The sequence below is a fragment of the Lycorma delicatula genome, chromosome 12, assembly GCF_047948215.1.
Source record: "Lycorma delicatula isolate Av1 chromosome 12, ASM4794821v1, whole genome shotgun sequence".
Taxonomy (NCBI): Eukaryota; Metazoa; Arthropoda; class Insecta; order Hemiptera; family Fulgoridae; genus Lycorma; species Lycorma delicatula.
Genome location: NC_134466.1, coordinates 50,436,576 through 50,461,865, shown reverse-complemented (window position 1 = coordinate 50,461,865; position 25,290 = coordinate 50,436,576). Strand labels below are relative to the sequence as shown.

The 25,290-nt window shown below is 30.0% G+C and overlaps 1 protein-coding gene across 2 annotated transcripts in view; it reads left to right on the top strand.

The window, feature by feature from the left end:
* Positions 1-4,924: 4,924 nt before the first annotated feature.
* Positions 4,925-25,290, top strand: part of LOC142333092 (uncharacterized) — a 44,292-nt gene continuing 23,926 nt past the window's right edge. For both annotated transcript variants that reach the window (XM_075379936.1, XM_075379935.1), the window contains exons 1-3: positions 4,925-5,066; positions 10,764-10,832; positions 12,112-12,201. In XM_075379936.1, the coding sequence (XP_075236051.1) occupies positions 4,926-5,066; positions 10,764-10,832; positions 12,112-12,201 (300 nt within the window). In that variant the 5' untranslated portion in view covers position 4,925. The remainder of the gene's footprint in view (positions 5,067-10,763; positions 10,833-12,111; positions 12,202-25,290) is intronic.

Sequence of the window (25,290 nt, the reverse complement as noted above, 5' to 3'; positions counted from 1 at the left end):
ACAAGACTACACTTCATTTACACTCATACATATCATCCTCTGAAGAATTATCTAAACGGTAGTTACCGGTGGCTAAACAGGAAAATGAAAGAAAGAAAGGTTTGTTATTCTGCTACCATTTATCAATGATATATATATATTTTTTTGTTTTCTATATTAAAAATATTTATATTAGGTACAGAAAGAATAATACAATTTTCTGTCTATTTTTCATTTGTTTTGCTTCAATAAAAAATCGATTATTTCGTATTCCCCGGCTCAAATTACATCAGAAACCACCAACTTTTTTCTTTATAGTTTGGATCCAAAAATTATAGTAAGGCTTCCTTTTATTAGAAGAGCTGGAATCCGAGCAAAATATTTCGCTAGCTGTAACTGGAGAACAAAGAGTTTCCCGATCTATGATACATGATTTTTTTTTTTTCATTATTTTCACCTGTAGAATTTTCTCTTTTTCTTCATGAGAACTCTTTTAACACAACAAATAGCATTTACAACGCTAAAGATTACAAAAACGTAAAACATATATATATAATTGGTTGGATATTTAGATTGTTAACCAGTCATTATCAGTAGTTATAAGAAAAACGTGAAAATTAGCGTTGAATATTATTGTATAATATAGACTATAATTGTATAAACTATATAATTATATTAGACGAATGTTAATAATTCTAGCTTTTCATATTGTTCAATATATGTGATATAATAGCTAATGCAATGATACTGATCTGTGATATGATATTTATCTTCTATATTAGAATGGTTGATTGCTCGAATTTGATTACAGTAAAACATGGGAGACGAAATATCAAATAAGTGGAATTCTATGTTTTTTAATGGAGAACACCACTTTTCACCTCTTTTAATTAAGTATTAAATTGATGTTTCATTTTTGTTCTATTATATTTCTGGTAATCTGTGAAACAAGACTTATGTATAATATATTTCCAATAATTTGGATTGTTTTCTGAAATGTGTTAATAAGAAATCTAATTTAATTTTGATTAAAATAGAATGAAATAGAATTTAGAATTAAAATAGAATTTTAAAATAGAATAAATAATTATTAATTAGATATTGTAATATTTGATTTAATTGGAAATAATAGTATTATTATTCTATTAATTAAATATAAAAAAACTATTCTAAAGAAGTAGAAAAAAGGGCATGAATTTGGATTATAAAATACAAAGGATAGAAACTAAAAATACTTATAATAATTATTAATACTGAAGATGATTTTTTTAATAATCGAAGACCGGATTTATTATTATATTTTAATTTTGTAAAATGGTTTATTAAATTTATTTTATATGTTTTTCCCACAAAAGATAAAACTGACCGGGTTAGTCTAGTGGTAAACTCGACATCGTAAATCAGTAGCTGATTGCGAAGTCGAAGTTCTCAGGTTCTACTCCTAATAAAGGTAGTTGCTTTTACAGTTACATTACATTGATAAAGTCCTTAATGACTTTAATTGTTGATGCGACTATATGAAATTATGACTATGCGACTATGATTATTAGTATAATTATGCGACTATGAAACTACATGATTTTCTTGTATGCCTATTAAATTACGTATACGCATTTTTAAAAGTATATAAAATTTTATTTCACTAATAACATCAGATTTTTTTTCATATATATATATATATACACATATTTATTGTTATTATTGAATTATTATTTATTGTAAAGGTTTTTTTTTAAATTACAGGTTAATAAGTTAGTTTAACCTAATAAATTGTTTATTAACTAGTTAATAAATAATTAGTTTAACTAGTCATGCATCAAAAATCTTAACTAGAATTCTATACAGAAGAATTGAGAGGAGAGTGGAAGAAGTGTTAAGAGAAGATCAATTTGGTTTCAGGAAAAGTATAGGGACAAGGGAAGCAATTTTAGGCCTCAGATTAATAGTAGAAGGAAGATTAAAGAAAAACAAACCAACATACTTGGCGTTTATAGACCTAGAAAAGGCATTCGATAACGTAGACTGGAATAAAATGTTCAGCATTTTAAAAAAGTTAGGATTCAAATAGAGAGATAAAAGAACAATTGCTAACATGTACAGGAACCAAACAGCATCAGTAATAATTGAAGAACATAAGAAAGAAGCCGTAATAAGAAAGGAAGTCCGACAAGGATGTTCCCTATCTCCGTTACTTTTTAACCTTTACATGGATCTAGCAGTTACTGATGGTAAAGAACAATTTAGATTCGGAGTAACAGTACAAGGTGAAAAGTTAAAGATGCTACGATTTGCTGATGATATAGTAATTCTAGCCGAGAGTAAAAAGGATTTAGAAGAAACAATGAACGGCATAGATGAAGTCCTACGCAAGAACTATCGCATGAAAATAAACAAATACAAAACAAAAGTAATGAAATGTAGTAGAAATAACAAAGATGGACCAATGAATGTGAAAATAGGAGGAGAAAAGATTATGGAGGTAGAAGAATTTTGTTATTTGGGAAGTAGAATTACTAAAGATGGACGAAGCAGGAGCGATATAAAATGCCGAATAGCACAAGCGAAACGCGCCTTCAGTATGAAATATAATTTTTTTTACATCAAAAATTAATTTAAATGTTAGGAAAAGATTTTTGAAAGTATATGGTTGGAGTTTCGCTTTATATGGAAGTGAAACTTGGACGATCGGATTATCTGAGAAGAAAAGATTAGAAGCTTTTGAAATGTGGTGCTATAGGAGAATTTTAAAAATCAGACGGGTGGATAAAGTGACAAATGAAGAGGTATTGCGACAAATAGATGAAGACAGAAGCGTTTGGAAAAATATAGTTAAAAGAAGAGACAGACTTATAGGCCACATACCAAGGTATCCTGGAATAGTCGCTTTAATATTGGAAGGACAGGTAAAAGGAAAAAAATTGTGAGGCAGGCCACGTTTGGAATATGTAAAACAAATTGTTAGGCATGTAGGATGTAGAGGGTATACTGAAATGAAACGACTAGCACTAGATAGGGAATCTTGGAGAGCTGCATCAAACCAGTCAAATGAATGAAGACAAAAAAAAGGTACAAAATTCAATGGTTTGTTCTGAAACCGTTTATGATTCCAACATTTGAGTTGCTTGCTGTGTCCCATAGTTGGAAGCCATTTGTTAATACTGGTTCCAAAATTGCTGTATATAAAAGAATCTAATTAGACAAAGATTTAATTTCATTATCTAGACGGAAAATCAAAATTTATAGACGGGATTTTATAAAATTATATCATTTTACCTTATATTTATTTAAAAAAGATAAGGTTTTAAATATTTAAACTGGTTTTTAAATTATTATTTCTATTTAATAATTAAATAGATAAATAAGATAAGTATTAAAAATATATTTACAAAGGAAGATAAACTAATATGTAATTTGATTTTCATAAAATTATCAAGAAAAAACCACAAAAGCTGTTTCATTTCGATACACAAGGTTTTACAAACAGAAAGGCTGTTCTAGTTTTTTAAATAATTTTCTGTAAATCTAATTTTATGTTTATTTATTATTTTTTGTAAATATGGATTTACATCATGTAAAAGCTTCGTCAATCGATTATTTAAAAAAATGTTAATTTTTTCTATATATTAAATCGGTTGGAAAAAGTTATATTTCAATTAAATGTGTATAAATAAAAAACAATCTTCGTTTTCTGTGTTCCTAATAATTTAAAAACTACTTAATTAGTGTTTTTCATGCGTATTCGCGTATATTACATTATGTAGCGACATTAAAAAATAAAAATATTAAAATATTTAATGAAGAGGTAGAAGATACGATTGCTGGGAAACAGTTAAATACCAAAACGCTTACCGAAGGCATTATTAATATCACATACCGTGATATTAAACAAAAACGAGACAAGGGAAAATTACAAATTTTTGTAATTGCAATCAAAATTCCTGTACGTTAGTTTTGAAATATTCTTAACAGTAATTTTAGTTTTAGTGTACGTAGTACTGTGGTGATGTTTTCTTGACTTTTTAAGGCAATTACAGAGTACGATTTGAATATGTAATAACGTTTTCTAATACAGTACGTACTGTAATGGGTTATTAAATCAAACATTTCGGTGATTTCTAATAAGTTAGGAAATAAACTGTATTTTGTTAAATATCTTTTCTGTACTGTACAAAACTAGTATTTATAATTACTGTTGCCGTCCGTATTTCAACAATAACATCGTCCTAAATCGTATCCTCATATTGATGTGAATATTAACTATTATACAAAAATATTTTAATAAAAGAAATGTTAGTGAATAAAGAATATTTTTCTGAACATTTTGGTGTTTTTATTTTTAAAATTGGCTCAAGGAGTGAGTAGATATAGAATGTAATATTTTTTATGTTTAATAAAAAATTTGTTATATAATGTTTAAAGCTAGCCGTATTTACAATAAGAAGGAAGTTGGCTTGTGTATGTATGTTCGTGCGACGTTGCCAATCCAGCTGTTGGTATTGGCAACGAGGGGACACTTGTGCGCCGACTAGATGCGCGCCAACGACTCTCTCGCTAAATAAGAATCCTTTTTTACTGTTAAATATTAACTAATAATATAATATATTAATATAACTGACCACCACGAGCATGTACTAACGAATCGGACTTTTCCGCCAGTCTTCGGTACATTCCGTTGCTAAGCAATGAGAGACAGACACACACACACAACTGATAGAAACACGTAGAAGGGCTCTTTAATATGTTAGATACGTATAAGGTATTATTCTTGTAATTTAATTCCAGCGTTTGAATTTCTCCAAAATATAAATAACACTTATAACTTTTTAAATCTGTAATATTGAGTATCTTTATAGTTAATGGTTTAGTAATACAAACTTTTTAAAAGCGATGTGCACGCAGAAATATAAATAACCAACAGACTATTTTGTTAGAATCATTCAGATGTAATGCCGGCGAGGAACTGTTTGAACTGCGCATCGTTATTGCGCAGTGGGAAACTGACTACGTACTGTCGCTGTGTTCACGGACAGGTTTCAACAGGCAAGAAAAGCTACTTCAACGCGTCGTCTTCAAGTTTATGTTCATACGTAATAAGTTTTACTTTATTAATTTTTTTTTCTAATGTTTGTTAATTTGTGATGTATATTGAAGTTACATTTATTATCGGTAGATTTATATAATTATTCAAGTTTAATAGGTGTTGTAAGGTGAGATGAATATTAAAACTAATTTTATGAATTATTTTTAAAACTTAAATTTTAATCTTTGTATTTTTAGGCTATATTAAAATAATTTTGTATCTGCTAAATCCAAAATCTTCATATAAAGAAAAACTGATATAACAAACTTTATTGGAAAGATTAAAACATTTCTAGATAAAAAAGTAGTTGTATGTTTTGCAGTCCGTTTTTATTTTATTTTTGTACTTGAAATACCTTTAATGATCTAAGTGTACATTTTTTTCAGAATAGCCCTCCTATCTGTAACAAAAATTATTTTGCAATATAAAAAAACTAAATTTATTTTTAATTTTGTTTAATTGTTTATTAGATTAGTATATCGTAATAATAAAACGGCAGATATATTGGTATTAAAATTTAAATATATTAGATGTAATACATCCCATTCAATGAGTACATTCTTTTTCGGAATCCGACAGCTACTTTTTTCTTCCAAATCGTGGGGAGGTGGGTATTTGGAGGTATTTGAAGAGAAATAAATATATCATGAGCAATTACGTAATAAAAATCTAATAGTATTACATATTTAAAAACTAATACGTAACGTAAAAAAAAAAAAAAAACTGTGTTGGGGAAGTCCCGCGCTGTATCCTAGATTAGAAAATTTTACAACAGACGAACTGCCCACCGTTTACCTGATTTAAATAATTGTTAATAATATACAATTTTGATGAAATTTGGAATGTACTTTATTTAGGAACCGAGTTATTTGTTACAAATCTAATTATTTATTGGAAACGCCTTTTATCAACGTTATTCCTCTAGTAAGTTACACATAACGCTCACCACCAAAAAACTTAATAATTTTGATACAATGAAATTAAGTTAAGAATGAAATTCGATTCACTTAATATTAAATTAAGTTAGGTTAAGGTTAAACGTATTATGTATGTATTGATAAATGTACAATATATACAGGGTTTACATAGTAAAACACTTTGTTTAAGTGAAATTTAATTAAGTTTATGAAAAGTTTAAGGTCAGATTAGTTAACTTACGATTCCGTGTACTGAATTCGAATGATATCAACAAACATGACTTATCGCTTTCTTACTACGACTAATTAGCCTTAAATATTAAATTTCCAATATTTTAGGCGGAATCCATAATTTAATACAATAATCGATTATTTATTTAGGAAATTATGTTTATTACACTTTTACAGTACTTATGAAATTTTTGATGAAGGTACTACGAAATTTATGAGGTAGTAACTCGGGTGAAGGCGTTTCCAACGAATAAGTTCAGTTGTAATGTATGTTCCAAATTTCATCAGAGTCGAGTACATCTCCGATTTTGTTTGTATATAATTACCAAATAAATAAATAAACACTAATGTAGGTAATATTGTAATAATACTAAAATATTAAATTTAAAAAAAATACAAGTAAATTTGTTTAGTATAAATCATAAGAAAAATAACGATACAATTTAAGTCGTAACTTTAAAATTAATGTTTATTATAATACGACAAATATTTTGCATACTGCAGTTTGCCCATTTCATGATATTTATGTATTTCCTATTATTTCGACTTTAGGTTATAGGATCTATAATTCTAACCGGTTTGTTTACGCTTTATAATATGTTTTTGGTACCTGTTTGAAATTAAAAAAATAATATTTACAAATTAATTTGAAACATGAGTAAGGTTTATATTAACCTACCGTTAAATCGTGAATGAAACGGTTTCCAGCAGTTCGTTGTTCTTTTTAAAGGTTCTTGCACATCTTCCAATCCAATCCGATCCGATGTTCTAAATGTAGGATGAAAATGGCAAATTGTGCAGTGTGTACGTTGATCGTCCTAACAAAAAAGGTGGAATTCGATTTAGGAAGGTCGGACGGTGTTCCCCATCCGACTAGCCGACTTAGGACAGACCCCCCCTCCACTTTTCTTCCTAGATCGGATAGTGTGTAGCGCAATCAGGCGTCGGTTCTGATTAGTACTTAGTTTTATTTTCAACGGATTGCAAGTTGTTTGAACAAGTTTTTCATTTAGTTTTGTTTTGTCAGTAAAATGGCCGAACACGAATCTATAGAACACTTTATTGAACTGTTGGAGTACAACAAAAATAACCGGTGCCTATGGGACATCCCAACACCGTAGGAGGAAGAAAGCCACCTTGTGACGTTACCGGTCGCCACATCACCCCTTCGATTCCAAACCCGGAGGGGCTTTATCGGAGGTTGTCTTTAGACCCTCTAACTGATTACATCTCACAGTCATCAGCCAGGCCTCGGTCGGGATGCTACTGATGTAAATGCCTCGGCAGACATTTGCATCAGTAAAATACATTTCGAATTTATGGTTAAAAATGGTGTCCTATGGGACATCTCATATTCGCACTCCCACCCCAAAAAGGAAAAAATACTCTAAACTAGTAGCGAAGTAGGCTTCTGCTTGAATAATAACCCCTGTTACCGTAATGAGCGCTAGCGTCGCAGTCCACCATCTTTGAATTTCCCTTTTTCCCTGTGGAAAATTTCCTTTTCCCTCGTCCACTTGTACCGGGAAATTTGAATTTCCACAGGGTTGCTAACCAAATTATTTTTTACACGTTAAATATTTATTTTATATTATTCAATTAATATTTCAGATCGATAGGACTGATGTACAGATCGTCTGCTATATTTTGATGTCCAAAGGTGAACAGTAGAATTAAGTAAATGAATAATATTTAAAGTGTAAAAAAATAAACTCGATCGTCCGGTTGACTCGGTACTTTGTGCGTTAAGCCTCGCGGATACCCGGTTTGCCGTCCGTACAAACAAAATTTGTTCTATGTAGGTTGTAAAATTACATTATTTAGTGCCGACCGTCAGCTTTAGTACCCGCACACCCAATCCACCGGGTTGGTCTAGCGGTGAACGCGTCATCCCAACCAGCTGATTTGGAAGTCGAGAGTTCTAGCATTCAAGTCCTGGTAAAGTCAGTTATTTTTACGCGGATTTGAATACTAGATCGTGGTTGAACTGTGACTGTACAAGATTACACTTCATTTACACTCTTACATATCATCCTTATTCATCCTGTAAAGTATTATGTGAACGGTAATTAACGGAGGCTAAACAGGAAAAAGTAAAGTACCCCCACATCCATGCGAATTAAATACGATATGCACGCGTGCTTTGATTAGAATCATTGAATTAAATAAACGAAACAATATTTTTCTTAAATAAAATTATAACTATTTTAAATTAAGTTGTTGTGTAAGCCTTGCATCAGAAACAATCCAAAGTTGTCAGCTTTTTTTTTTATTAATTCCAAGAACTTTAGATCTTGCTTGATAGTATTTCCTTTATATTGTTCTCGATTTTCCGAATATTTATAAAAAAATGAATTCATCTTTAGCGATTTTGCATAAATTTTTATGCGTAATCGTACATAAAAATAAAATTAAACATATAAAATAAAATAGTTCTAAATTTAAAATAATTTTATTAGAAAATAAGCAAGATAATCTGTCAAAATAATTTTTACATTCTGAAGTCAGTGTTAAGTTAAAGGTTTGTATGTTGTTTTTTAATCGATTTTAATTTTGTAATTTGTTTTTTAATGTGTTTTTCTAATTTTTAAACGTGCTATTTATAAAAGAGTAATATAAATAAGTGTAGTTTTTCTGGTGTACAGAATGCAATTTTTAAACTTAGATTATTTATTATCAATGAGATGATATAATAGCACGTCTGTCTACAGTTTTAATTATTAATTTCTCGACGAATATAGCTAGAATAGGTATATTTTTATTTATTTATTTATGTATTACAGGTTACAGAGTAACAGCACAGTGACATGATATCGACAGTATTCTGCACAGATGTCAAGGGATCTGTGCAGAATACTGTCGATATGTAAGTATACCCGGTAAATGTGTAGTCTTGAACAGACTTAGGCCGATCACTCCCAAGACGAATGATTAATTGAATTCCAACCACCAAAGAACATCCATAGTCTAGCTTTCATATTCACATCCAACTACTTCATTTAAACCAAAAAATTATGTATGTGCGTACGTATGTACTATTGGTTTCACACTGCCTTCGGGGGTCTCAGGGTTGACTAAATTTGACCCAAATATTTCTATGTATGGGGATATTGATAAATTATTTACTTTTAAAATTCGTTAAAGAAATGGGAGGATATCACGAATAAAACAATTTCGATTTCTGTTCAGACAGGTCCTAGTGAAAACTTTATTAAAGGAAATTTGTTACCTATTCATGCATATACAAATAATCCAAATTTTTGGCTTTTTTTAAATCGATCGCTTACCTCTTAAAATTGAAATATTAATTTTTTGTTTTCTTGTTCGGTTTAAATATGTTTCAAGATTTTTGAGATTTATAATTCATATATAGAGTTAATAAGAAATCTTTACAGTTATTTTTAATTATAGTCCTCGAACCTAAAATGTAGATTTTTTCTTATTTTAGTTTTTATTGAAGGGGGTGTAACGCTAACTACGTACCTCCCATTAAGTATTACGCATAACTAATCTTTTTTACATAAACACATGTTCATAACATTTTCTATTAAAAAAAAATCAATTCACGCTACAGTATGATAACTTCTATCTCATCGCGACTGCTCCTTTAAAGTAAAATAATAAAATTTCCGGATTTGAGATTTATAGGATCCTTATTCAAATGTAACTTTATGTTAGTATTACATAAATTTCAATTCTTTATATCATATTTTCCCTTTATTTGAATAAAATAAAGTTTTATTTTTTCTTATACATATTTTCTCAAATTAAAAGATTTTATATCAAAAGATACAATAAAAAAAATGTACAGCAAAGTTTTAGATTTAGTTTTAGTTAAATCTATCTTATTAAATATTCCATAAAATGTACAACAGCGCAGAAAATTGAAAAAAAAATCATTTGCAAGACATAACGTATTTATTAACCCCATTTTATATCATCTAGAATGATATGCACCAAAATTTAAACAAAAATGATTTTGGTATAAAATTACCCATAAAAATCATTTTTGAAAAATTGAAAAAAGCTGCAGATATTGGATAAATTTACACGCTTAACAGATTTTCAAAATATATAAAAGAAATTGAAAATTCCTGTCCGCATTGACATAACGGAACGTTTTCTTTTCTTTTTCCTGTTTAGCTCCCAAGAATTACCGTTCAGATATTACTTTACAGAATGATATGTGTGTGTAAATGAAGTGTAGTCTTGTACAGTCTCAGTTCTACCATTCCCGAAGATATGTGGTTAATTGAAACCCAACCACCAAAGAATACCGGTATCCACGATCTAGTATTCAAATCTGTATAAAAATAACTAGGACTTGAATACTGGAATATTGACTCCTAAATCAGCTGATTTAGGAGTCAACCCGTTCATCACTACACCAACGAGGTGGGTGACATAACAGAACCTAAGTGGAGTTCAAAATATGGGCTAGAAAATTTTAAGAATCCATGGGAGGTTTTCAATCTATACTATGTCCTATTTTATAATCCAAATATACTGGTATTATTATTTAAAATCTCGATTTATTTCTACTTATTATGTTTCAGAGCACAGCCTTCATCAGCGTACTGCTATCACAGCCGATATCGCATCTAGATGAAGGAGTTCAACAACAGGTTAATATATCTCGTTAAAAGTCTCTAGAACTATACAAATAAAATGCTATATTAAGAGCGGAACGGAAATGTTTATCCGTTAATCACACGAATAAATGTTTCGGGTTCAGATGGAACTCGGAAACTTAATTTTCCTCAATACGGTTTAAAAACATAACCAGTGACTGTGGTAAGATACGATGTAAATAAGGTTGTCGAATAATTTGCCGTGTTGGTTTGACACCTCGGTTTGGTTTAAATTATTCTAAGTATTATTTTATTCGCTGGTTATAAAAATAAATAAAAGTCTTTGTTTTGATTATATTCCATATTATTTTTATTATATTCAAGCTTATGCTTCAAGTCCTTTAAATTTGGAACTACTGTAGTTATTATCATTTTTGAATATGATAGGCAACGAATGAGGAATGATATTTAGGATATTCTGAATTTATTTTTGGTTATTCTTTGAATAATATCTACACAAATATCAATGTTTGTGCGCACTCTTTTTCTCTCTTCTATTTTTTTTATTTTCGAAAAATCATGGTGTTGCATCAACAGGAAGTTCAATCAAAATTTTCAAAATGAGAGCGGGTATATAATACATTTTAAATAAAGAAATGATCTACTTTACAATAATTATGTGAAAAAAACTAAATTTAATGTCGATTTTATCAAAATTTATAAAATTTTGTTAAAGATATTATTCAATATTAAAAAAATCCCTTTCGGCACGCCGGAAGGTGGATTTAGATTTTACCGGTCCTAAGTAGGGTATAAAAAAGATTTCCATCTTAAAGTTAAGGAAAAACTTCAAATTTACTCAATACGACAATGGTTTCATGTGAAAAAAAGTTTCACATATTTAGCATACGACAAACCCCATCTTATAATTCCAGCAATATTTTGGTCATCCCTTGCCAAAAAGTGATTAGCGCAAAATTAGGGCAGTTATCGTGTCCACAGGAAAGTGGACACTGAAAGTGCATATTGATACAAATGTATATATAAACTTTTGAACTGACGGTGGTTTTGGGGCCTGGGGTTTGTGAAACGTGAAGATATGTCGAAATTTTCCGGATGTCGAATATTGGTACCCACTACAATAGGTAGCTTTCTTATGAAATCTACCTGAAAAATTTGTAAAGAATTTTTTTTTCAGCTTTTTTATTAAATAAATAAGTATCGAATATCGTACTTCTCTACTTTAAAAGAGTTATATTTTAACAATTGTCTATAACTGATTTATTTATCAATCACCTTTTGTCTTTATTATTGTTATACTTTTTTTTTACAGATCTTATTGTTTATCGAACAAGCACGTGATACGAAACATGATATAACTCCCTACGGATTCTTTACTTTAAATAACACAACTGTATTTGAGGTAAGTTACTTAATATAAGTAAAAAAAAAAACAAGATATTCTAACAAATGGATGCTTTTATCGAATAACCATGCCGCTGATTATTTGTTAAATAATCACTTTATTCTGGTTTTAAACAATATAACAATTCTATTTGATAAAACACCTCAAACTGAAAGGCTTTTTTTATTTTATTTTTTCCGGTTCAACCTCCGGTATTTATCTTTCAGATAATACTCAGAGGATGATATGAATGATTGTAAATGAATTGAAGTCTTGTACAGTCTCAGTTCGACCATTCCTGAGATTTTTGCTTAATTGAAACCCAACCACCAAAGAACACCGGCATTCACGATCTAGTATTCAAATCCTTGTAAAACTAACTGATTTTACTAGGACTTCAATGCCGGAACTCTCGACTTCCAAATCAGCTGATATGGGAAGACAGACGCGTTCACCACTAGATCAACCCGATAGATCAAAAGGAAAGGCGAAGTTAAGAATAAGTTTCCTTATCACATTTACGTAAAATCAACTCTTTATCTATACCTAATCTATTTCAACCGGTTACATAGATTCGGTTGTGCGTTTATCATGAAAGCAGTTTCATTTCGCTAACCAGCATGATTATATTGAGTTCCTGGAACCGCGTGGCATTCTATCAGGAATCAGGACATGTAACGGACACGCAATACGGTGTTACGAAGCCAAATTTCTTGCATGGCAATATAAAAAAAAACGTAGTTGCCTATCGAAAGTCAATATACGTAATGGTTCGCGGCTGAAAAATTCAAACTTCAGCTTCGTGATCGTCATACATATTCTATATAGTTCGGCGTTCGAACTTTCAAGTATTGCTCGGTGTCACCGTGAACACAGTAATAGACTGGCATAATTTCGTTAGAGAAGTGTGTTTCGGTAACATTGAACAAACCCACCGGGTTGGTCTAGTGGTGAATGCGTCTTCCCAAATCAGCTGATTTGGATGTCGAGAGTTCCAGCGTTTAAGTCCAAGTAAAGGCAGCTTTTTATACGGATTTGAATACTAGATCGTGTATACCGGTGTTCTTTGGTGGTTGGGTTTCAATTAACCTCACATCTCAAGAATGGTCGATCTGAGACTGTACAAGGTTACACTTCATTTACATTCATACATATTCTTGAAGTAATAACTGAAAAATAATTACCGGAGGTAAAACGGAAAAAAAGAAGATAACATTGAACACACGAAAAAAACAGGGAAAACGATGCGATCATCAAAAACTATTAGACGCTTGAGGTGAAAAAAATCATGCTGGTCGCCTTTACTCATATCAATCACACACTATCAGGCACTTTTACTGAAAACGGTAAGTATGTCGAGTAGATTGCTTTCAGTTGATCCAAACTTGCTGAAGTTAATGACGGGAACATATTCTACTCGGATACCTGGTGTTCATACCAAACCGATTTCATTGGAAACGGAATGGTTCCGCCATTATACTGTGAATCATAGGTACAATTTTGTTAATCTTCACAGAGCTGCTCATACTCAAACCGGTTGAATGCTTGTGGGGATCGCTGAAACGGTGGAATAAAAATTCCTGAACTGCTAGGCACCATCTGGAATCTATTTCACCGGTTTCATGCGACATCGTACGGTAGGGAACGAGAATTCCTTCGAGAAACTAATCTGGCCGCCAGTAGTTTGTCGTGTACGGATAAGTAAATTTTCCGTGATCTTTAAGTTAAATTAATGCAGAAGGCCGTAAATATTTACGATGAATAAAATAATACTAATAAATGCGGCACCAATTTGAAAGGGAAGGTGGTGGCGATGGTAATCGATAAAAGTATGAAAATATAATATTTATGATTGGTTATTTATTCATTTTTAGTTTAAGAAAAAATAAATTAATATTCAACAAAAAACTGAGTATAAATATAAACCTAAGTATATAAATGAAAAAAAATCTTTAGATTTAGATTCTAAATTAGATTAGCTGTTTTGTTTCGATCTTATCACTGGTTATATAGAAATACAAGATAAAAGTGAATTCCATGAAAAAGATTTCTTTTACCTGTCATTTTCAATGTATGTTTTTTTCTAATTATTTCATTAAAAAAAAAGTAGTAAACCTCATTTATGGTAATTTTATGATTATTTATCGATTTATTTTTTATTTATTTCAGGTTTTTGGGCTAATTATAAATTATTTCATCCTTTGGGGAACAGAAATTCTTAATTTCTAGACTATTGAAGAAGAAAAAAGTAAGAAATTTAGTTGGTATTGCGTTCTGCTTATACATATTAGCACTGTCCATTTACCAATAAATGGCCCTTCTTTGATTTCACTGAAAATAATTTTTGTTCAGTTTAAAGGTCCACAATTTGTATTTTTTTTTTTTTTTTGTTCAATATAGATATAGTACATATTGTTCTAATAAAGGAAACGTATGTATAAGTCATTATTATTTGGCATAAAGGTCAACAAGGTAAAGAACAGTTTTATTAGCGTGAAAAAAGTTAGCAATTAAAATATTTTTTTTTTGAACAGAGTTTATAAAATGAATACTGGATTTTGCATTCTTTAAAAGAAATGAGATTTTCTCAAAATATTTTTTAACATGTTTATAAAAAAGTGTTTTCTTTCTTCTCTCTTATTAATTGTTTTACTTTTTCCTGTTTAGCCTCCGGTAATTACCTTTCAGATAATACTTCAGAGGATGAATAAGGGTGATATGTATGAGTATAAATGAAGAGTAGTCTTTGTACAGTCTCAGTTCGACCATTCATGAGATGTATGGTTTATTGAACCACACCACCAAAGAACACCGGTATCCACGATCTAGTATTCAAATCCGTGTAAACATAACTGCAATTTAGTAGGACTTGAACGCTGGAACTCTCGACTTCCAAATCAGCTGATTTGAGTAGACGCGTTCACCATTAGACTTAATTTTTTTTCAAAATTCGTTCAGGGATTGAGAAATATCTGGAAAAACCAATTTCGATTTTCATTAGAAGCACTTGAGAAAAAACTTTGACGTTACCGACAATGTATATATATAAATAATAATAATTTTTTTGGAAAAAAAACATCCTCAAATCTTAAAATTGAAAAATATTTTTTTCTCTATCTTTCTTCGGTTTAAATAATATTTTAAATAGTTATTGAATGTTTATAATTTACATATAAAACTGTTACGAAAGGTCTACAATTCTTTTAAAATTTTAAATTCCGAAATTTAAACAGAAAAAACGTTTAAAATTTCTTTTCCCTTTTTTAGCCTCTATTATATGGAGTGTTAGATTTATAAAAACTTTATTTAAGGAAATTTTTTAAGCTTAACCTCAATTAGAATATTTTTAAATCTTTGGCCCTCTCTAAAAAATTTAATATCCGGTTTTTTTTTTGGTTTTTTTTTGTCAAATGTTTTAACTTTTATAATTAAAAAAAAATTTCTTTGTCATTTTTAGAGCAATTAAAATTTAAATAGTTTTAGCTCCTAAAATTTACTCCTGATCCAAAATAAGAACTTTTAAATTTATTCATTTTCTGTTAACGATCACTTCTTAAAAAAAGGGTCTTGCTAACTTGCCTTCCTGAGTAAGGAAGCTGCCAAAATCAAAAATTATTTATTTGGAATTTGAAAAATTTAATGCTTAAATCTTATCCATTAGATTTCACCGGGCTAGTCTAATCGTTAACTCTTCTTCGCAAATCAGTTATTCAACAGCAGATTTTCGATGTCGATGATTCTGAGGTTCAAATCCAGGTAAAGGTAAGTTACTTTTATACCGATTTGAATAATAGACGATGTATTTTGGTGGCTGGGGTTCAATTAACAACATTTCTCGGGAGTGGTCGGCATGATCTGTATAAGACTACCTTTCATTTACATGTCATACATATCATCCTCATGTCATTAGATCGTGGGAGGTTGCTTATTGTTCCACTAATTGAACAGTGTGCAACGTACACATTAGGAAAAAATATTTTATTTTGGTAATCATTATGATCAATAAAAAAAGCCCCATTGATACAGGAGGCCCAAAAATTAAAAAAAAGTGGGAAAATTGTTTTGTTACTTATACTTAAAATTTTACTACGTAATTAAAAGTAATACTTTTAATGAAATCTGGTAATGATAGACTACTAATAATAGAACCTTTACGGCGGTTTTCAAACGAAAAATCTGTGCAAAGTTTTGTAAGACATGACAGGTATAGTCGGATAAAACTTTGACCTTTGAAAACTTTGCCAAAATTAAAAGTTTTTTGTTTGTTAAAATCGTTCTTTCATGTATTATTTCTTTCTCATTTTTTGATATTGAATAATTCATCACATAAACTTGAAACTTTTGCATGTAAATAATGTAAAATTTGAATAATGCCATGATTAAGCTGGGTTCTAACCCGGGACCTTGTGGATAAAAGGTTCAAATTCCTGTACGGAGGTTATGGGAGTGATTCCATAAGTATATAACGGCAATTTTGAAAAACTTTTCATTCAGTTTATAATGAAAAACTGAATGAAACCAAATATGATTTATCTTGACTAACACGTGCCCACAAACTTTGGTCTAGCTTCAATTACAATACATTGTACGTGCTTCGGACGGGGCTTCTACGGTAAATGGCTTTACGTAGCCAAAGATATGTATTTACTTTTTTCAAACCAATGGTATAGCTACTTTTTGTTTCTCAGCACGCTTGGGTTCGCGATGTATATTCTATCTGTTTCTACCCGGAATTAAAAAAATTAAAAATTAAATAATCATGTTTCATAAATTTCGAATAATTTGTATCTATAAAGATATTAATTGGTTTGAAACTCACAGTTTAAAATTATTTGATATAATATCAAATAATTTTAATTTTGTTTATTATTTTTTACAATTTAGGGATGATGTATAAATTTACTTTATAAAATGCTTTTTCCTAGATCATAAAATAAAAACAGATCTCTCAGTTGACTTCTGGTCATCTGTAAAGTAACTTTCTCAGTCATAAAATTTCATTCATTGTGTAGAAAGTTTTGGTAATTAATCAATTCTTAGATAATTTTAATGTACTATTTATTAAGTTGTGTGACTTATTAATCACTTTGTAATACTACTCATATTGTATTATTATATTATTCATTTATAAATTAATATTATGTGGTTTATAAAAATTATTTATAGATAATCTTTACATGCGTATGTACATTTTGCTAGAACTAGATAATCAGTATCATAATTTATTTAATATTTAATCTTTTTGTTTGAAAAATGGTAAAATTTAAACAAGTGTATTTTCATTAATTATATGTACTTAATCTGAAAAATAAATACTTGTTATGAAAATTTTTTATGATTTAATTATTATTAACAAAACTTAAAAATGTTTTACCTTAATTTTCCATCAAAGATATAATTCTATAATGCACGAATCACATGGATGTTACAAATCTGCCAGGTGAAATGTTTTAGATTTTAGTGATTGATATTATCTAGATTATCAGGTTTCAGGTTTGATTCATACAAATATCTGAGATTATCTGTAATATTATTTTATTCTTTTCATCCTCTTTATTAATAAATTATGAAGTAAATGTTATTTATTAAAAATAGTTTGAAATATTACAAAAATTATATTAGAAGTCAGAAACAAAAAATAAAGGTTTTCTAAATTAAATTGTGAAGTGAAAATTAGTTAAAATGTACCAGTAAACTAGTATTAGTGATTCCATAATTTTAATCAGTTATGAATTTTTAATCAATCAGCTTGTTGTTACATTAATAAAAAAAGGAAACAAATTATAAAAACCCTCTAAAAAGTAAAAAATAAGAATTAAATCAAATTGAGAATTTTAAACAAAAAAATATAATATATTAACAAATATAAAAATGCACTGAAAAGTAAAAAAAATAAAGTATATAAATATCTAATAAATAACCAATAAATAATTGTAATAATTATTAAATTTTAAAATTAAAAGTAATGAAAATATTTAATTAAATAAAAGCGTGGCGCAGTTTTTATAATTTATTTAAAACAACACAACATTTATTTTTACAACAATTAATTTTCATTTTTATTTTCAATAACGACGCGAGGAGGCGAAAGGTCCAGTTGAGACTGACTAGCTACAAGTAACAATCTGGGAAAATGCATCCACTCGTTTCTTTGTACGTGTTCTCACATAGTTGAAGTTCATCTTCGAATTTTACTTGTAATCTAAGCCAAATTGAACGCACTCTTTCCGCTAAAAGTTTCATTTTAAATAATTATGAATTTTTATTTAACGAATTCATAATTACCAATTATAATAATGATAATAATTAATAATTTTTCAGATTACCGTCAAAATGTAATAACTTTGTGCAAGATTTCTAAATTTAATTTTTATTTTTAATCTTATTAACCCTTAAAGGTCATCTCGGTACAAATTTGAACCATCAAAGAATTAAAACTTGAGTTATTTTATTACAGATAAATAAAGTATATACGTATACTAAACAACCTCATTAAACAAAAAAATGTATTTTAAAATATAGCAAATGTCTATAAATACTTATTCGAAAACATTGTTATAAAAATTGCACCACGCTTTTATTTAATTAAATATTTTCATTACTTTTAATTTTAAATTTTTAAAATTATTACATTTATTTATTGGTTAATTATTAGATATTTATATAATTTATTTTTTACTTTTCAGTGAATTTTTATATTTGTTAATATATTGTATTTTTTTGTTTAAAATTCTCAATTTGATTTAATTCTTATTTTTTACTTTTTAGAGGGTTTTTATGGCATTAACATGCCAACAAACTTGGCATTTCTCCCGCCACCATTCCATTTGGTCGTCCTAAAGCATAAGACCGAATGTCTGTGCCACAAACGGCAACTGAGCCTTGAACAGTTTAGCGTCTACTATCCAAACACAGCTCCTGGAGCTTACCTAACAGTGTGAGCGGGAGCGTGGTGTCATACACCATCGCCTTACGTGTCTCAACCGCTCACTTGTTATATATTTACAAAAATGGGTAGGTGCACCCTTACAACTACCAAAAATATATATGACATCCATAAAATAAAATTGACTTCGTTTTGACAGCAATTCGCTGTTACGCCTAGGTCGTTCAATGCCAGCCTGTCCACCATATTAAAGCGCTCGGAGCCTTAATTGGCTGGTGGCCCCATACATCTCTAGGTTAGCTTTCAACAGCAGTGCGGTAGGAGTCTTTCCCTTACGTAAACTATTGATGTCGGTTGAACATAGCAACCGCGTCAAGGAACTCCCACACGGTCCGACATTGCGGCTTTCGCCACATTGACTCGCCGCATGTGAGTGGCCAATTTTTTCGTTGATCTCTAAGTTGTAGAGTGGCCCGGTCTCTGGTCCCCCCCCCTCAAGAGCAATCAAACATTAGGTGTTCATTTGACTGGGCCTTCCCGCAGACGCACAGCTCATCAGCTGTCAAGCGCTAGAAGAAGAAGATTAAAAAGCCTGTCTCCTTCGCCGCAGTGGCTGCCGCGCCTGTGCCTAAGCGGATTAGTCCACCGCTGCCAGTTCAGGCGCCGGCGGCTAAAATTAAACGGACTACCGTTAAGGTGTTCCGCTAAAACCTGGTCCGGGGGTTTCGTCGTTAGCGACGGAGCTAACCCTGAAGAAGGTTCTGGATCCGCGGAGGGAAAATATCCAAGTCTCCCGGGTCACTAAACCAAGGGACCACGATGTCATCTTGGAAGTCATAAGTGAGCGGCAGGCGAAGCAGCTGCTGGAGGCCGACGTTCTGACAAGGAACGGGATGAAGGCTCAGTTGCTGGCCGAGCGGAGGCTGCAGATATTGGTAAGTGATGCGACAAGGGTGGAGGAACAAGAAATCCTCAGGGCCGTGCACAGGCAAAATCCTACATTAGCTATGTCAGTAGAGGATTTCCTTCTGGAAACCAAGAGGGTCAGGCAGCTGGGGAGGAAGAAAGCCCCCAAGAGTCACTGGGTGTTGGAGACCTCGCCAAAGATCCGGCAGGTCTTGGCGGCAGGTGGACATTACACTATCTCTGATGGTTAGTCGTATGACCTTCGACAAATTTCGAAGGTCATACGTGTGACCAAATTTTCCAATACAAAATTTTCTGCTCTTTTTATTAGTGCGGTCAAAAACAGGGCAGTCATTTGAAAAATAAGTGTTATATTTGAAATAAGGTCGAGGCCAAGTCCAAGGTGAAATCTAAGGTCACCATGAAGTGACATCCTCCAATCTAAGTTTTAATTAAGTCATTTTTTTATATTGAGTGTAGTTTACGAGAAAATCACTTGGGGCGATTAAAGTGAAACGCCCTACACACACACACACACACACACACACACACACACACACACACACACACACACACACACACGCACACACACACACACGCACACACACACACACACATACACACACACACATCATTTCGATATTTTTTGTTATTTCAGAGAAGTTTGAAAGGTTCAGAATTTACGGGTTTCACAGTTTGGTGATAATGCAATTTTCCACTTCTTGGTGTGAGAGGAAACCAAAAAACAATTATAAAAAAAATAAGCACCCATCGCGTTGCATTTCATTTTACAGCTCTCATCACGACATGAAGAATAGTGTAATAAACAACTATCTACAATTCCCAGTCTAATAGAGAATAGTAAGAAATTTCAGGTTTTCCCAATCGTTAAAATATTCGAATTGCAATTGAAAATTAATTTATTTTGTGATAAAATGTAATTTTATTATAATAAAACTGAGAAAAAATTTAACTGCAAGATTATATTTCATTTTATTTCAGATAAACAGAGTATAGTAAATTACTGATATAAACTTATTGGGAAACCTTCGAACTCTCCATGCCCTGTTAGTAGCTGGGAGAGGTATAACCCCACCTCCCCGAAGCTACGTTTCACCGATGAATCAATATTATATATAATACGCCGAGTCCATTCCCCAGTAGGCGAGGCATCCCAGGTATTAATTATCAGCCTGAAAAAGTTTTATGAATATGTTTTTTTTATGATGATGGATTTAATAATATCAAAGATGCATTCAGAATATTTATGTTAAACTTGAAATCATCTAATGTAAAAACCAACCTTCAAGGTAACATCTAGCGTGAAAGCATAATTTATAGCACCATGTGTTCATGCATTATGAAATTATTTCTTTGAAGAAAAAAAAATATGCCATTAAATTATAATTAAACTGAAATTTTAAAGGTTTTGTTTAAAAAATATTTATTCAAGAATTTTCAAAAGTAATTTTATTTTTCAAAGATAAGATACATTTAATTTATGTAAATACACTTTATTTATTACTCTAGAAGAAGTAATTATAATTCTGATTACATCATAAATTCACTACCTAAAATGGTTACCTACTTGTGCAAAAACATACATAAAAAATAATAATAATGTGCGTAATCTCTCGACATAAATTATGTAATGTGAATGTAGTACTCATACGTTATAGTAATAAAGAGTGATTGAAAAGTTACACAAATCTAATGAGCTGTGTATTAAAATTATCAAGGAATTATTTAATTATACATAATTTAAACACAACGGATACAATTGAGAGTCATTTAGTTATATATGGAAATCAGGAGAGAGGTCAGTTTATATTCCAAAGTCTGAAACTAAAGTTGATAATATATACGTACTGGTGGCATCAGTTGATAAAAAGAATTCGGTTTGTTGTAGAGAGATATATTATTTTAAAAAGAATTATGAACCAAATAAAAGGGGACTACAAGCGAACACGATGAGAAAAATGCAAAAAACTGGAAGAATTTTGAAATAGTGTTGTAATATAAAGATATAAACTTCTACAAGTATTTACGAAAATCAAATAACAAAGAAACTTGTTATAAATTCCTTGCTATTATGATAAAATATGTAAATATTTGAGAAAACTAAAAAAAAAGTCAATAACGAAAGAGATTATCATGAACAGAATGATATAAATTTAGATGACTTTTAGGTAAGATAAACATTAAAGTTATAAAAGGTTTGTTAATGATATAGCAGTTAGTAGATAAATGTTTAAATATTAAGGAAATATTATTATAAAGGATCATATCCAGAGAGCACAAAAACTAAAGGAAATTGTAATTCTGAAAAGTATGATACACGACGAACAAATCATAAAGATCATCATAAAATTTTTTGAAGCTTTGTGTGGTAAAACGAAATACATAAACTTTGAGATCGAAACAAGAGAAAATTTTATAAAGAAAAAAATGTTCAATACCAGAGTAATTCAATGTACATGAAGAGAAAGGCAGACATAAAGATTTATTGAGAAAAATATTACATCGAAAGTTATCTTCAGATATAATTACCATTTGTAATGATATACAAAGAGAAGAGAAAAATCCGCGCCGTAGAGGATGACAAAACCGTAAACATTTTGCTGAATATAATCTTAATGTTCATAAATAACTCGAATACTTGCGTCAACTTTCAAAAACGTTCCTTTTTGAAGTGATAGAAATGTTGTTTTCGATTTTTATTTTAATAGGAGTGTATAGGATTTATTTTAATTTAAAATTATCATTCAAAATAAAAAAAAAATAATTCAGGAGAAAACAAGTTAAAGATCGAGTGACCTATAGAAAATTAGCACAGGTAAAATACATTATAGAAGAAAATATTTTCTTAGTTGAAGGTTTTTATGAAAAGTAAATGTATTTAACTAATGATATAATTATAAGAAAATTAATAACAATTGCTTTCTTGCATCTCATTCGGTTTTAAAAATACCAATTTATCACTAACAATCGATATTTCAGTGATAAAATATCAATATTCAGAAAGGTTCCTTTGTGAAATGATAGAAATACAGTTTTCGATATTTTTTTTAATAATCAAGTGTTCAGGAGTTATTTTAGTACATAATTTTCTATCAAAAAAAAAAAAAAAAAATTAATTCAGGATAAAATAAGAAAGAGATCGAGTTAGCTATAAAAAATACAATATTAGTACAGGTAAAATACATTATAGAAGAAAAATTTTCTTTTTTGAAGGTTTTTATGAACAATAAATATATTTTTAACTTAGGTCAAAATTATAAAAAAAATCAATAACATAATTTTTACATCTCATACTTTTTTAAAGAATATTTAATTATGTATCATTAATGAATTATTTTCTTATTTATTCTGAACTGGATAAACTTTTCGAAAAAGAAATTGTTAATTATTTTTTTTTTTTTTTTTAGCCTAGTAGAATAATTATTTTCGTTGTGGGATATTTTTGAAATAGACAAATAATAATTGTAGAGACATATGTTTACTCAGTAAAACTTATTACTCTTAATTCTTTTATTTATGAAAATTTATAAAATTAAATTTTTCATTTTTAAATTTATTTTTATTCAGTTAAAGGACATAAAGGTAAGGTAATTGATTAGAAATGTTGTTTGCCTATATGTAAATACAAGTTAAACAAATTACATATATAATTTCTTGCCATCTTCTTATATAATGGTCTACCCAGTCAGGTCTTGTTCCCATAACATGAAAAAAGTTGTAATCAGACCAATAAACTAAAAAAATAAAAACAAAAGTTATAAGATAATTATATATAAAAGTACCAAAAAAAATACCTAAGCTAATTCAAATAACAAAAAAGATCATGCACTTGAAAATGGTTTATGATTTTTAGAAAATATTTTTTTTTTGTCTTCAGTAATTTGACTGGTTTTATGCAACTTTCCAAGATTTCCTATCTAGTGCTAGTCTTTTCATTTCGATATACCCCCTACATCCTACATCCCTAACAATTTGTTTTACATATTCCAAACGTTGCCTGCCTACACAATTTTTTTCCTTCTACCTGTCTCTCCAATATTATAGAGACTATTCCAGTGTGCCTTAATATGTGGCCTCTCTTCTTTTAACTATATTTTTCCAAATGCTTCTTTCTTCATCGATTTGCCGCAACATCTCTTCATTTGACAATTTATCCACCCATCTGATTTTTAACATTTCCCTGTAGCACCGCATTTCAAAAGCTTCTAATCTTTTCTTCTCAGGTACTCTGATCGTCCAAGTTTCACTTCCATATAAAGCTATGCTCCAAACATATACTTTGAAAAATGTTTTCCTGACGTTTAAAATAATTTTTGATGTAAACAAATTATATTTGTGATTGATAGCTCGTTTCGCCTGTGCTATTCGGCGTTTTATATCGCTCCTGCTTCGTCCATCTTTAATTCTACTTCCCAAATAACAGAATTCTTCTATCTCCATAATCTTTTCTCTTCCTATTTTCACATTCAGTGGTCCGTCTTCGTTATTTCTACTACATTTCATTACTTTCGTTTTGTTCTTGTTTATTTTCATGCGGTAGTTCTTGCGTAGGACTTCATCTGTGCCGTTCATTGTTCCTTCTAAATCCTTTTTACTCTCAGCTGGAATTACTATATCATCAGCTAATCGTAGCATCTTAGAAAATATATCACAACAATCAGTCTTCACTTTATGTCAACAGTCGAATGACCCCTAAAACGGTCCAGTATAAGTATGAAAGGTTTTGTTAATAAAGCGCCTAGGCGACACATTTAGTCCAGATCTAACTTATTATTCCATCCCTTAACTTGTGCTAGTACTATAATATCGGGTGGAAAATTGTTACCTTTAAGTTGATGTCTCCTTTCAAAAATTACGTACGAATGTAACTTTTCCCCTTCCGAAAATATTATCAGCATGGCATTGTTGTTGTCGACGGAATTTAATAATCACCGGTGTCTGATCTGCATTCCCGATTTGTTCTTGGAATAAATTGTACCTTTTTCGCCAATTTATGACATACCTTTGAAACACTGACACTTTATTTTCGTATTCTTCTAGTAGCCGCTGAATTGTTATTGTCCTTTTTCTACTAGAAAAACTGTACACAAAAATCGGTGAAATAAATTAAATAAACTAATATTAACTAAACTGATATAAACAAAAATTAACTAGTATTAAATTCATAAGTGATTTCTAGGGCTTTCATTGGACACATTTCTGTTGATGTCGCGTATCCAAACTGACGTACATTTCTTATACAAGCTGCAAGTTTCCATGATCAATGAAAACTGATCATAAAATCATCGATAAAA